Source organism: Myotis brandtii, unplaced genomic scaffold (assembly GCF_000412655.1).
Source record: "Myotis brandtii unplaced genomic scaffold, ASM41265v1 scaffold793, whole genome shotgun sequence".
Lineage (NCBI taxonomy): Eukaryota > Metazoa > Chordata > Mammalia > Chiroptera > Vespertilionidae > Myotis > Myotis brandtii.
The window spans coordinates 946,804-961,012 of record NW_005371193.1 but is presented as its reverse complement, the minus strand read 5'-3'; the positions used below and the strand labels follow the sequence as shown (position 1 = coordinate 961,012).

Sequence of the window (14,209 nt, the reverse complement as noted above, 5' to 3'; positions counted from 1 at the left end):
GCGGGGCGGAGGCTGAGCCTGGGGGAGGGGCCTGCGGCCGCGGCCCCGCCCCTCAGAGCTTTGCGTTGCCGTAGAAATAATCAGATCTGCACTTATAGCTCGGATTTTCCCGGGTTTGAAAATCCAGCCCACCGCCTGAGAGAGGTCTAGACTACGCTGCTCTCTTACCTATGAAGAAGCGCTAGGACCTTTAATTGCACCATAATCTTAAATTTTTCTTTTTTTTACTGGGAGAAATTTTAAAAATCCAGGTCAGACAGCTCCCTACATCATTGTTATTGCCGAGGTAGTTTGTAGCCATTGTAAAGACCAAAAGAGTATTAACACAAAAGGATATTAATAAACGTCTGAAAACTTTTTATCAAAGTAAACTAAAATAATTCTGAAAGGCTTATAATGAAAAGGAATTTTACTGCCTTAACCTTTCCCATTCCCAGTCTCTTTCCCTTGAGGTTACCTCCACTTAGCTATAATAATAATAATTAATAATCTCTTAATGCCCATTTCTCCTTCATACAATAATTTGTCTTTATTTCATCCTGTTCCTTCACCTTCTTATTACAGTGTCTTAGTACTTTATTATGAGTTTTTTCTAAAAGTCATGGTTATTGTGTAATGTATAAATGTTATGAAACTAGCTTGGAGTTTTGTGTGTGAATAATTTCTAGCTAATGTTAGTGGAATTTGGGCATCTGTTTTTGGTAAAGTGATTAGAATTTTGAACACTATCTTCATGGGTCAACTTCAAATGTGATTATGATTTCACTTCAGGGCATGTGGGATTTAGATGGGGTCAGTGAAAATTATGAAATTATCAGAGCTGCTTTGGATGTTAATTAAGTCCATTGCATCAAACCTGAGCTGTGTGATCTGCCTAGAGATCAGAGCTGTCATTTGTTTTGTTTTGTTTTACAATGTGGTTTAATAGAAATTTCATTTACGTCAAGTAGTATTTTTTATAATGCCTCAGAAAAATGGGTAATGCTGTGTAACCCCGAAGCTTTCATATGTGTGTGTTTTTGTTTTATTTTTCTCCCAAAGGCCATTATTTACAGTCACAAAAGGAAACTGTTGCCTGGCATTCTCACCAGTTTTCTACCTGCCATGATCAAGTGCTTGTCAGCTGAAGTACAAGCCAAATTGCGTTCTGGTTTGGCCATATGCTCCTTAGGCCAATGTGTGGAGGAGCTTGCCCTCAACAGTATTGATGCCGAAGCAAAATGTGTGGCTGTGAGGGTGAATATGGAAATCTTCCAAATCCAAGTGATAGACAATGGATTTGGGATAGGGAGCGATGATGTAGACAAAGTGGGAAATCGTTATTTCACTAGTAAATGCAACTCCTTACAGGACTTGGAGAACCCAAAGTTTTATGGTTTCCGAGGGGAGGCCTTGGCCAGTATAGCTGACATGGCCAGTGCTATGGAAATTTCATCCAAGAAAAATGGGACAATGAAAACTTTTGTGAAACTGTTTCAGAATGGAAAAGCCCTGAATGCCTTTGAAGCTGACTTGACTAGACCAAGTGCTGGGACAACAGTAACAGTATATAACCTATTTTATCAGTTACCTGTAAGGAGGAGATGCATGGATCCGAGACTGGAGTTTGGGAAGGTTAGGCAGAGGATCGAAGCTCTCTCACTCATGCACCCTTCCATTTCTTTCTCTTTGAGAAATGATGTTTCTGGTTCCATGGTTCTTCAACTCCCTAAAACCAAAGACATATGTTCCCGATTTTGTCAAATTTATGGACTAAGTAAGTCCCAAAAGTTAAGAGAAATAAATTTTAAATATAAGGAGTTTGAACTTAGTGGCTATATCAGCTCTGAAGCCCATTACAATAAGAATATGCAGTTTTTATTTGTGAACAAAAGGCTAGTTTTAAGGACAAAGTTGCATAAACTCATTGACTTTTTATTAAGGAAAGAAAGTATTATATGCAAGCCAAAAAATGGCTCTGCCAGTAGGCAAATGAATTCAAGTCCTCGGCATCGGTCTCACCCAGAACTCCATGGGATATATGTAATCAATATACAGTGCCAGTTCTGTGAATATGATGTGTGCATGGAGCCAGCAAAAACTCTGATTGAGTTTCAGAACTGGGATACTGTTTTGGTTTGCATTCAAGAAGGAATGAAGATGTTTTTAAAGAAAGAAAAATTATTTGTGGAATTGTCAGGTGAAGACATTAAGGAATTAAGTGAAGATAATGATTTTAGTTTATTTAGTGCTACTTTTCAGAAGCATATGTCTTCTGATGAGAAGTGTGACAGAGTCAGTTTCCAAGAAGCATGTAATAATATTTTGGATTCCTATGAAATGTTTAATTTGCAATCAAAAGCTGTAAAAAGAAAAGCTACAGAAAACATAAACACACAGAATTCTAGGAATTCAGAAGCGATCAGAAAACAGACAAATGATTCATTTTTGTATACTTATGAATCTGATAGTCCAGGTCATAGTAAAATGACAGAATCAACTTTACAAAACAAAGATAGCTCTTGTTCAGAATCAAGGGTCTTAGAACAAGAGAGACCTGAAGCGTCAGAATCAGGAGAAAATGAGAAACATAAAAAATATTGCTTGGAACTTAACTCTTTAGAAAATCCATGTGGAACCAATTCAGAAATGCCTGCAAGCCCTTTTCAGACATTAGATCACTTTGAGGAGAGTGGAGATCTAGAAATACAGAAAGCAAGTACTACTGTTAATGACATGGCTGCTGACATCCTGAAAAAGAACAGAATTCAGATTCAACTAGAGACATTTAAAGGTGCTACTGAAATGGGATGCCAACCTCTGCCTTCTGAGACAACATTACTGAGAGTACATGGTGCTCAGGGGGAGGGAGAGAAAAGAAAAAAAGAACCTAGTAATTGTGGAAGAAATGTTTTTAGTTATGGACAAATTAAACTGTGTTCCACTGGCTTTATAACTCATGTGGTACAAAATGAGCAAACTGAAACAGAACATTTATTTAAAAATTGTGTTCGACCTGGTCCTGTGAGTGCCAAAGAAACACTTGGAAATAGAACATGCCATTCAGTTGAGACTCCAAACATCAAAGATTTAACCAGCACTTTAAGTACAGAATTTGCTCAATTGTCTAACAAAAAATTGTGCAGAACAAATATAAGTTCTAGGCTAGAGAACAAACCTATTCCAACTTACAAAAATTTTGCTATTTTGCAGGATGGTAGTAAAAAATCACACACAGGTGGCTTATTACTGGACACATCTTCTTTCTCTTGGTGTAGGCATGTTTCAAATGATAGTAAGAGAAAAGGTAAGTTGATTGGTTTATCCAGACCCATCGCCCCTAAGAAGCTAAGCTTAAATCCACAACTAGGATCTTTAGAGAAGTTTAAGAGACAATATGGGAAGGTTAAAAATCCTCTGAATACAGAAGTGGAGGAAAATAATAATTTTGAAATCACTACCAATCTCAGTCCTCAAGTTGAACCTGACATTCCATGTAGAGACAAAAACCACATAGACAACTCTGGTATGTGTAAAATCACTACTATGGAACATAATGATTCAAATAGTAGTTGTCAACCTATAAGTCACGTCCTTTATTCGGGAAATTTTCCATTCTCCAAGGAAGAAGACTGTTTAGAACAGCAGATGCCTTGCTCAAGAGAAAGTCCTGTAACTCTAAAGGATCTATGCCATTTGAACAGAAAACCTTTGGATATTGAGAAATCACCTGAGTCACTAGCCTCTAAATTATCTAAAATGAAAGGTTCTGAAAGAGAGACTCAAATAATGGAGATGAGTCATTTTATTGAATGTCCACAATCAGATTCCAGTAGAAAAGACAGTGACTTATGCAGTGGGTTATCCCTAGATGCTTGTATGTTATTTCAAAATGAGCATAAAAACACAGAGAGTATCATCCTCCCAATGCCAGACTCTCTCACACAGAATAATTTCTTCAATAAAGATAGTGAAGCATATACTAACAATACAACAGAGAACTCTGTGATACCAGAAACAAGTTTGGTAGTTCACTATAATAGCTCTGCACTTAGTAAAGACTCAGATGTTCTTACAGTTTCAGAACAACAGATGGGAAGTCCTAACTCTCCCAGTAGAATGTTAATGAGTCACAAGGACGATTCCACAGCCAACCCAAATGGAACTTGTTTTCAGAGTGAGGAATCTATAGCAACTTGTTCTGAAAATGAAGAGTCAAACACATGTTCTTTGGATTGGCAACAGCATTTTGATGTAGCCCTGGGAAGAATGGTTTACATTAACAAAATAACTGGACTGAGCACATTCATTGCTCCTACTGAGGACATTCGGGCTGCTTGTACTAAGGACCTGACAACCGTGGCTGTGGATGTCATACTTGAGAATGGTAAGTATAATATAGTGTTCATGGCATGAAATGCTTTTGAAGGTTATCTCAGCAGATGGAACATTTTAAACTTTAATTATAAAACATGTTTTATGGTATATGAAGATTCTCTAGGCCCAATACTATTTAAATCTAGCAATACAAAGAAAGCCTTACAGAATGGAAGTGTACATATATGTGTCTATGGGTATGTATATGTATAAGAGGGTGAGACAGTTTTGTTTTTGGAATATATTTTATTGATTTTTTACAGAGAGGAAGGGAGAGGGATAGAGAGTTAGAAACATCGATGAGAGAGAAACCTCAATTCAGCTGCCTCCTGCACACTCCCTACTGGGGATGTGCCTGCAACCAAGGTACATGCCCTTGACCAGAATTGAACCTGGGACCCTTGAGTCCATAGGCCGATGCTCTATCCACTGAGCCAAACCAGTTAGGGCAGTTTTTAATGAAATGGTATTAATAGTAGAGAAGGTCCACTATCCTTCTCTAATCCGCTTTCCCCTCTCTCCCAAACTCAACTCTCCTAAAAATTTAAAGGCACCTGCATGCCAATATTGCTCTCTGCAGCTCCCAGGTAAACAGCCAGAAGGATCCTGTCATCATCCTAGGTTTTCAAGTAAAATCTATGGTTCAGTACAGTACTATATATGTTTTTGTTATTTTTTTTTTTTTTTTAGAAAATAGGACTTGACCATAAATTTTCTGAAATCTAGGTTAAATAAGTACTTTCATAAATATACTTTTCAAATGTACTCGATTATAATGCATGTACTAATCCACTTGACCTGTTTATTGTGTAAGTAGCTGTTATCAGGCTTTTAGATCATACCACAGGGCTACATCAGAGCCTAGACTAGGACTCTGAGTTCTCAGGTCTAAGTCAACATTAAAAGTGACGTCGTTTTGGCAGTGTGTTTAGAGCCAGATGTTGGGAGATAGTAAAGCTGACTCCCATCTGGCGATATGCTTGGTTTTACATTAGGAGGATAAACATTTAGTGTGCATCCGAATTAAAAGTCTTGAATGTTGCAAAAGAACGTAATTACATGAATGTAATCGCAAATTATAATTTATCTTTAGGATAAATTAATCTCTCTGGCAGGCGGCTCTGATTTAAGATTAAATTAGACCTTTATTTTTCAATAGGTTGGTTTTTTTTTTCCTTGTGAAAAAAATAATCATTGTAGTAACTTTCAAAGTATTAAATAGGAGAAAACCCCTTTCGTTCAGTATGCTCCTGAGACTATCAGGTTGCTCTTAAAGTCACATGTGTTTTTCAATCTATGTAGTTTTATATCCTGATTTATACTGAGTGTTTATTAGAGGTAAATCTAAGGAACTGGCACCTCATCTTCCTGGAATATAACTGCTTCTGATATGGTAATAAAAAATAACTGGGTTACATTAAACTGAGATGGCTGTTGCTAAACAAAGGCAGAAATCTTGGTTGGCTGCCATACTCAACATAAGCATCTGCTCCTGTTAAATAAATCTAGATGTTTAAAAAAATACTTCAACCTATTAACTTTCTGGATTAGCAAGTCTTTTAATGAACTTTTGAGGGTCATGTTGACCCAGAATTTCTTAATGAAAAATAAAGTATTTTGGATACAGAAACGAGTTCCATTAAAAGATAGCTCCAAAGCACCCTCCATTTCTGGAAATGGCTGAGGTATATATAGCAGGAGATTAGGACATTGTCGAACCATGCATAAAAACATAAGATGAATTGTTAAGAGGTAAGTTTAATTGTACAGAAGAGAGGCTATATAAAGGTAATTTTAAGGAGTTACCTCAAGTCGCCAAACCCTGGCAGTATTTCTCTTTAAAATGTTTTTAACTTTGCAACTTTATTTCAGTTCCTACTTTAATTTTTATCATTCTGAATTAATCTCCAGTATTTGTCCAACAGATTTATCTTTTTGAAATAATAGTTTCATAATGTTTTGCCCCTGTTCAAAAACTGTCAAATTCAGCATTGTTTCTAAAACACAAATCTGATCATTCTTCAGAAAGGAAGGTAGATTTGGAGCCAGATTTTACTGGATTTTGGAGTTTAAATTGAGGAATTTTCATTCATTCATTTATTCGTTCGTTTATTGATTATTCACACAGTGCTAGGCCCTGCCAGATTGTAGATTAACCGACTTTGCTTCTAGGAGTTCACAGTCTATTAGAGAAGATAGCTGTCTAAATACAATTAGATGAGATAAATGTTATAATAAATATATGTATTGGGATAAGAGACATAAATTGGGGACTTGTGAAGATTGTACTCAGTAGTGAAGGATGATAATTAAGTACCACTATATGTTTAATACCGTGTTTCTCAACTGTGGCACTAGTGACATTTTGGACTAGATAATTCTGTCTGATATATTGTATAGGGTATTAGCAGCATTCCTAGCCTCTACCTGCTAGATGCCAGTGGTACCCCTCACCCAAGTTGTGACAACCAAAACTGTCTTAAGATATTGCCATATGTCCCCATGCAAAACTGCCCCCACTGAGAATCAGTGATCTATTTTAGATCCACGTTCTGTCTGGTATAGATGGATAATGGGACTAAGCAGTAAGGTAGATTACTAAATTCATTAAGGAACTTTGACTCTCAATCTGGTATTTAGTAGTCTGCCTCCTTATGTCTTGATTCAGTTTGTGCAGAAAGAGATTCTATGTAACTTAATTTTTAATAGTTTATTCTTTGAGTTCAAATGTATAGGTTTTCTTTTTTACATTTAGGATCTCAGTACAGGTGTCATCCTTTTAGAAGCGACCTTGTTCTTCCCTTCCTTCCTAGAGCTCGGGAAGAGAGGACGGTGATGAGACAGAATAACAGAGGTAGGGGCAATAACAGAGATTGCTGGAATACCTAGTATATAATGTACCACCTAACTTAAAAAAAAGAAAAAAAAGCAGGGTTGTATTATTAAGCTTGATCAGTGTCAGCTGTGCCTTGCTGGAACCAGGAATGCCCCATGGTCCTATTTCACAGCAAAACTAAGTAATTCGGTGCATGCATGTAGATCAGAAATTACTTTTCCAGACCTGATGTTAATACTGGATGATAATGCAGTCTATGGTATCTTGTGACTGAGAAATTGTTTATTTTTAAATATTGGAGTTGTGCTCCATATTGTGGTAGTTTTGTATAAGCAAAACTCTTATTTTTGTAAAAAGCTACAGACATTTGTTATTTTCTTTGTTTCTAAAAATAGATAAGGTATATAGTTCTTTTACCAAAGGGAGTAAGGCTACTAATTTGAACCAGTTTCTTCTGAACTTGTATTCTGAAATATCTCTTGAAAATAAGTTGGAGAAAAAGCTATAATGCCAGAAGATACAGTCATCAACTCCAGTTTAGAAAGTAACAGTTCAAAACAATTTAGAGATACAGCAAACACTGAGCCTTTGTAGCATGTTGGAGCAATGTGTGTGATCTTTGGTCATGAGGCTGCACCACACCAAATATGAGATGCCACTCACCTTTTTCCCTGAGGCTCTTGATACCAACTGTACCTGTCCCCTTTGCACTAGATACTGTGGATGATGCTGTTGGTAGCGAATCGCTTCAGTCTTTGTTCTCAGAATGGGACAATCCAGTATTTGCCCGTTACCCAGAGGTGGGTCTGCAGCAGTTTTTCTTTGCTTGTTATTTTAAAATTAGAATTTTATTTCATTTCATTTTTTAAAAATTTATCTTTATTGTTAAAAGTATTACAGATGTCCAGCCTCTCCCCCCATTGAACCCCTTAGAATTTTATTTAAGTTGGGTATGGGCATGACTGACTATACTAATTTGAAGTTATTAATGGAAAGTGGGTATGTTTCCAAGTAATTTATTTGGAAATTAATGTAAAAAGGAGGAATCAGAATTTATAGCATTTGGGGAACTCAGCTTTAAGTTTGGATTAAACATATGTAAACAGTGTGGGAATAGTGAAAGTGTTTACCACTCTTAAAAACCCTGACTTGTAGCTATGGCGGAGTATTTAGGATGGTAATAATTTATTTATCATTAAATAAAGTAGTGACTCTTTTACTGGAGGAACAGTTCATCGTGTATGTTCTCTTTTCAGTGGGTTATCACAGAATGTACTTGGTGTGTTATAATGAGGGTGTGGAATACATGAGCATTTAATTATTGATTCTTCAGCGAAGATGTCATTAAGTACTTGATTATGGAGCCTAGGTAAATTGTTATTCTGAAATGTTGGTGTTTGTCAGTAATTTTGGTCATAGAGCCTTTTGAATTCCTATAAATTCTCTGAATTCAACCCACCTCTAGTAGAGTTTATGAAAAATGAATGTTTTTAAGGCACTTTGAGATCTTTGGTCAAACAGTTCTACAGACATGACAAAATTTAAATTTAAATGATATTGTGCTGTGTCTTTCTAGGTTGCTGTTGATGTAAGCAGTGGTCAGGCTGAAAGCCTAGCAGTTAAAATTCACAACATCTTGTTTCCTTACCGTTTCACCAAAGACATGATTCATTCCATGCAGGTAAAAGGTTGACTTTGAAATCTCATTATTTGTATATAAGCCCTAAGTTAGACTAACTCTTGTGAAATTGGATATATTTAATGATGTAGACCACCCGGGTCAAAGCACATGTGTTTTTTTAAATCTTACTGAACTTTATCATGAGAAGAAAAAGAAAAGGACTAAAATTAATTACAAAGAAAAAGATGTCTTTAGTAGTGTGAGCAAGTTTGGAGGGATGAATGATGAATTCAGGTTCACAGTTTCAGGTTTATATAGACTTTATATTTTGACAATAATTTATAAAGCAACTAAGTACTGCAGAGACATTATCCTTAAATGTGCAACAATGTCCCTTTTTAAACAACCCTCAATAGTGTGAGGCTACAAATGACATGGTAGTTGAGGAGTTCCATTAACAAGAGGGGTCTCTTGTCTCATCTGCTAGATTGCCCTCCCTCTACACCACTCTCTATCTCCTTGTTTTCAGGAAACAAATTAGGAGGTAGAAAAATCCAGGTAAACTCCTAACCTGGCATGTTTGACCTGGTATCAGAGCAAACACTTGATCCAGAAATAGGCCCTGGGGTAGGGGTATAGATTAGGCATTGTGGGGGGAGCCTTGTCAGTACCTGGACAGAAAGGAGCACCAAGGCCTAAAGCCACAGGTGGCTTTTTCACTTACTGCTTTAATGACCTAGCTCTTCCAAAATGCTTTTCCTTGCTTTTGTATACATTTTAAAAATTTATTTCAGCTCTATTTGTTAGCAGTCTCTGGTCATATTAATAATTCTCTGGTTATATGACCCATTAAGAAGAGTCATTCTGTTGGGAACATTTCAGGTCTAATGCTAAAGATTTTTGTAGCATATCCCTCTTAGATGCCTAAGTCTGTGTTCCCTTTATGTCTTCTGATCACTCCTTTTATCCTTCCTGGTCACTCCCTCAGGTTCATCAGCACCTAGCTCAGTCTTAGATATGAAAGTTATAATGCAAACAACTCTAAATTAAGTACAGTTTTGTCTCTTTCTATACAAATAAGCCTCTATTTTTATTTATCGTTGTACCATTTATTTCAATGTATGGCAGGTTCTCCAGCAAGTGGATAACAAGTTTATTGCCTGTTTAATGAGCACTAAGACTGATGAGATTGGTGAGGCAGGTAAGAATGGAGTTTAGCCTTGACTATTAACCAGCTGCTCTTCTGACAGACTCCTCTTATGGTTAATACACACAGACACACACACACACACACACACACACACACACACACACACACAGACAGAGACAGACACACACAGACACACACAGACTCACAGACACACACGGACACACACAGACACAGACACACACGGACACACACACAAACAGACACACATATACACAGACACAGACACACACGGACACACACACACACAAACAGACACACATACACACAGACACAGACACACACAGACACACACGGACACACAGACACACAGACACACATACACACAGACACAGACACACACGGACACACACAGACACACAGACACACAAACAGACACACATACACACAGACACACACACACACGGACACACACAGACACACAGACACACAAACAGACACACATACACACAGACACACACAGAGACACACACAAACACACACACAGACACACACAGACACACACACAGACACACACACAGACAGACAGACACACACAGACACACACACACAGACACACACACAGACAGACAATACCATTGCAGTGACTTGGAAAGATTAGGGAAAACAAATCTAAATTAATATTGTGGAATGACTTTTTTTTTTTCCTGGAATGATAGTTTTAAAACCCATTTAGTTTTATAAACACACACATACATATATAAGACATACATATATAAACTACATGTTAAGCTATTAAACAGTAGTTACTTTGGGAGTGAGAATGGGAGTGGGCAAAGGGGGAATTTCATGTTTTACTTTTTAAAATATTTTGTATTGTTTAACTTTTAAATAATGATTTTTGTTTTTTTAATCCTCACCCGAGGATATTTTTGCATTGATTTTTAGAGAGAGTGAAAGAGAGAGAGAAAGACAGAAATATCGATGTGAGAGAAACACATCGATTGGTTGCCTCCTGCACACGTCCTGACCAGGGACTGGGCCAGGGAGGAGCCTGCAACCAAAGTAGGTGCCCTTGACCAGAATTGAACCCGGGACCCTTTGGTCTACAGGCCAGTGCTCTATCCACTGAGCCAACCCGGCTAGGCTAAATAATGTTTTAATATATTCCCGTTATAATAATAGAAAATTTAGCCCAATCTGTGTGGCTCAGTGGTTGAGCATTGACCCATGCACTAAAAGGTCGCCAGTTTGATTCCTAGTCAGAGCACATGCCTGAGTTGTGGGCTCGATCCCTAATAGGAGGCAGTGGATTAATGTTTCTCTCTCATCAATATTTCTCTCTCTCTCTCTCCCTTCCTATCTCTCTAAAAATCAATATAAACATATGTTTAAAAAAAGAAAGTTTACATAATGAACTATACTAGGTTTATAAAAAGTTAAATACAATCTCCTGGTGACTGCTTTAATAAAACAATAATAGTTTGTAAGTCCTAGTAACTCATTCAATAAATATTGAGTGCCTTTTGTATGCCCAGAACTGTATTAGGCCCTAGGGATACAATGGGGGGAGGGAGGTGGAAATACATGCAGGAGAAACAGATAATTACAGAAATCCTATATAATAAAAGCCCAGCGACCAGATGGCGGAACGACCAGAATGACCAGTTGACCAGTTGCTATGATGCACACTGACCACCAGGGGGCAGACGCTCAACACAGGAGCTGCCCCCTGGTGGTCAGTGCACTACCACAGTGGGAGTGCCGCTTGGCTGACTGGGATGAGCAGCTGCTCCTGCTGCAAACCCCGGGCCAATGGGTAGGAACCCGGGCTGCAATCATCATCGCCTCCTCACCTCAGGCTCCTCCTCCTTGCTCCCTGCTGCACAGGCCGCGCAGCACCCCCACTGCTGCCGGGCTCAAAGAGCTGACCCTGGAGGCTGGGAGGCAGTTCGTGGCCACTGTGGGACTGAGGCCTACTCTGCTGCCTCTCAGTGCTATTGTCCCTGGGCCTGGCCCAACCAGGCCCCCTGGAGAGGCGAGTGCTCCGTCTCCACGGAAGATGCTGGACCAGGGAGCAGCCACTCAGAGGGCAGGTCCACAGCCGCTCGGCTGACTGGGATGAGTGGTGCTTCCACAGCGGGCAGATCCCCGCAGGCTATGCCCCCCACCAGTGCACAATCCTGTGCATCGGGCCTCTAGTGTTAAGTAACTCTAGCCCGTGTATGGAAGAGAGAAACAAGATGATGTAAGAACCTGTATTGGAAGATATGATTTAGTCAAGGGGCTCAGGGAAGGTTTCCTTGGTAAAGTGAGATCGGAAGTATGAGTATGAGTTAACTAGGGAAAGAAGAAGGAGAAGTATTCTTGGCAGAGGGAATAACATTGATGTCTCTAATTCTCCCTGTCCCTTCCTCTCTGAAATCAATAACAACATGCATTTTGTGATGTTCTCTCCTTTAGTGAGGGGAACCAGGGCAAGTGCAATTGGAGCGAGAGCAAGAAGCTGAGGCCTGATCTCAAATGCCAATTATAAGTTTGTCCCAACACCAACTGGAAACTATTGAAAGCTTTCTGTTTTGTATTTCCTCCCATTGGTTTTCTGATGTTATTTTTGCGGTGGCATGGGTTATGTCATATTTGCATTTTGAAAATATTGCTCTGGTTGCCATGTAGAGAAAGGATTGGGTGTGGGGATGCATCCCAGTAACTGCAGAGAGACTGTTAGGAGGATATTGCAGTATAGCAGTATAGCTGTGACCAGGGTGGACTAGAGAGAAGTAAATGCATTGGAAAGATATTTAGGAGATAAAGTCAACAGGTCTTGGTGATGGATTGGATATGGGGACGGTATATCAAAACAGGACTCCTAGTTTTCTGACTCATAACTGAATGGATGATGTTGCAGGACATCATGAGGTTGGATGAGAAGCAGGCAGAGTGAGCATCATGAGTTCAATCTGAAATCTGTTTGAAATGTTCAAGAAGATGTGTCAGGCATGTGGTTGGATATTACAGGTTTGGGACTAGACAAGCATTCTGACATGGGGATATGTCTGAGTTGTCAGCATAAAGTTGGTTATTGAAGTCACAAATGTAACTTTTATTACCTAGAAAAAGAGTGAAGGTTAATGAGAAGAGATTCTGAATTTAGAATAATTCCAACATTTAACAGCTAGTCAGAAAAAAGTGCACTGGCAAAAGAGGTTGTGAAGGAATAGCTAGTGAAACAGGAAGAAAATAGACAAAGGTTTTGTTGCAAAGCCAGGACTTCATATAAATGTTGCCAAGAGGTTAAGTAAGATGAAGACCAAAATTATCCATTCAATTTTATGACAGCAGAAGTCAGGGACTCAAGTGAAAACTGTTTCATAGATAGGGGAGGATGCTGATGGAGACTCAAAAATCTGTGACATGGCCCTAGCTGGTTTTGCTCCATGGATAGAGTGTCAGCCTGCGGACTGAAGGGTCCCAGGTTTGATTCCAGTCAAGGACGCGTGCCCAGGTTGCAGACTTGATGCCCAGTAGGGGGCGTGCAGGAGACAGCTGATCAATGATTTTCTCTCATCATTGATGTTTCTAATTCTCTCTCCTTCTCCCTTCCTCTCTGAAATCAATAAAAATATATACATTTTTAAAAATCTGTGACATGGAAGAGGGACTGAAAGAGGGTGAGGATGAGAAAAGGCTTTTTCCTTAAATATATTTTTATTGATTTCAGAGAGGAAGGGGAGAGAGTGATAGAAACATCAATGATGAGAGAGAATCGTTGATTGGCTGCCTCTTGCACACCCGACACTGGGGATCAAGCCTGCAACCCAGGCATGTGCCCTGACCAGGAATCGAATCGTTACTTCCTGGTTGACAGGTCAACACCCAACCACTGAGCCATGCCAGGCGGCTTTTTTCTTCTCTTTTCGTTTTCAATATTTTTATTGATTTCAGAAAGGAAGGGAGAGGGAGAGAGAGATAGAAACATTAATGATGAGAAAAAAAATCATTGATCAGCTACCTCCTGCATGCCCCCTACTGCGGATCGAGCCCACAACCCGGGGAATTGAATTCTCCTGGTTCATAGGTCGATGTTCAATCACTGAGCTACACTGGCTGGGCTAGATAATATACTTTCCTAAATAAAAATGTGTTTTGCCCTGGCTGGTTTGGCTTAGTGGATAGAGCATCGGCTTGTGGACTGAAGGGTCCCAGGTTCAATTCCGGTCAAGGGCACATGCCTGGGTTGTGGTCTCTA

General features: G+C 39.0%; 1 protein-coding gene across 8 annotated transcripts in view; it reads left to right on the top strand.

Moving 5' to 3' along the window:
• The window catches only part of MLH3 (mutL homolog 3), a 30,818-nt gene that overhangs the window by 864 nt on the left and 15,745 nt on the right, over window positions 1-14,209 (top strand). For 3 of the 8 annotated variants that reach the window (XR_001360055.1, XR_001360054.1, XM_014531190.1), the window contains exons 1-4: window positions 7-4,366; window positions 7,112-7,210; window positions 7,907-7,992; window positions 8,769-8,873. Coding sequence is in view for 6 of the 8 variants with exons in the window: in XM_014531190.1 (XP_014386676.1) it covers window positions 982-4,366; window positions 7,112-7,210; window positions 7,907-7,992; window positions 8,769-8,873 (3,675 nt within the window). In the remaining 2 variants the exon portion in view is untranslated. Of the gene's footprint in view, window positions 1-6; window positions 4,367-7,111; window positions 7,211-7,906; window positions 7,993-8,768; window positions 8,874-9,941; window positions 10,015-14,209 lie in introns of those variants that run through there. The other 5 variants (XM_005883577.2, XM_014531191.1, XM_005883580.2 and 2 more) reach the window with 4 other exon arrangements.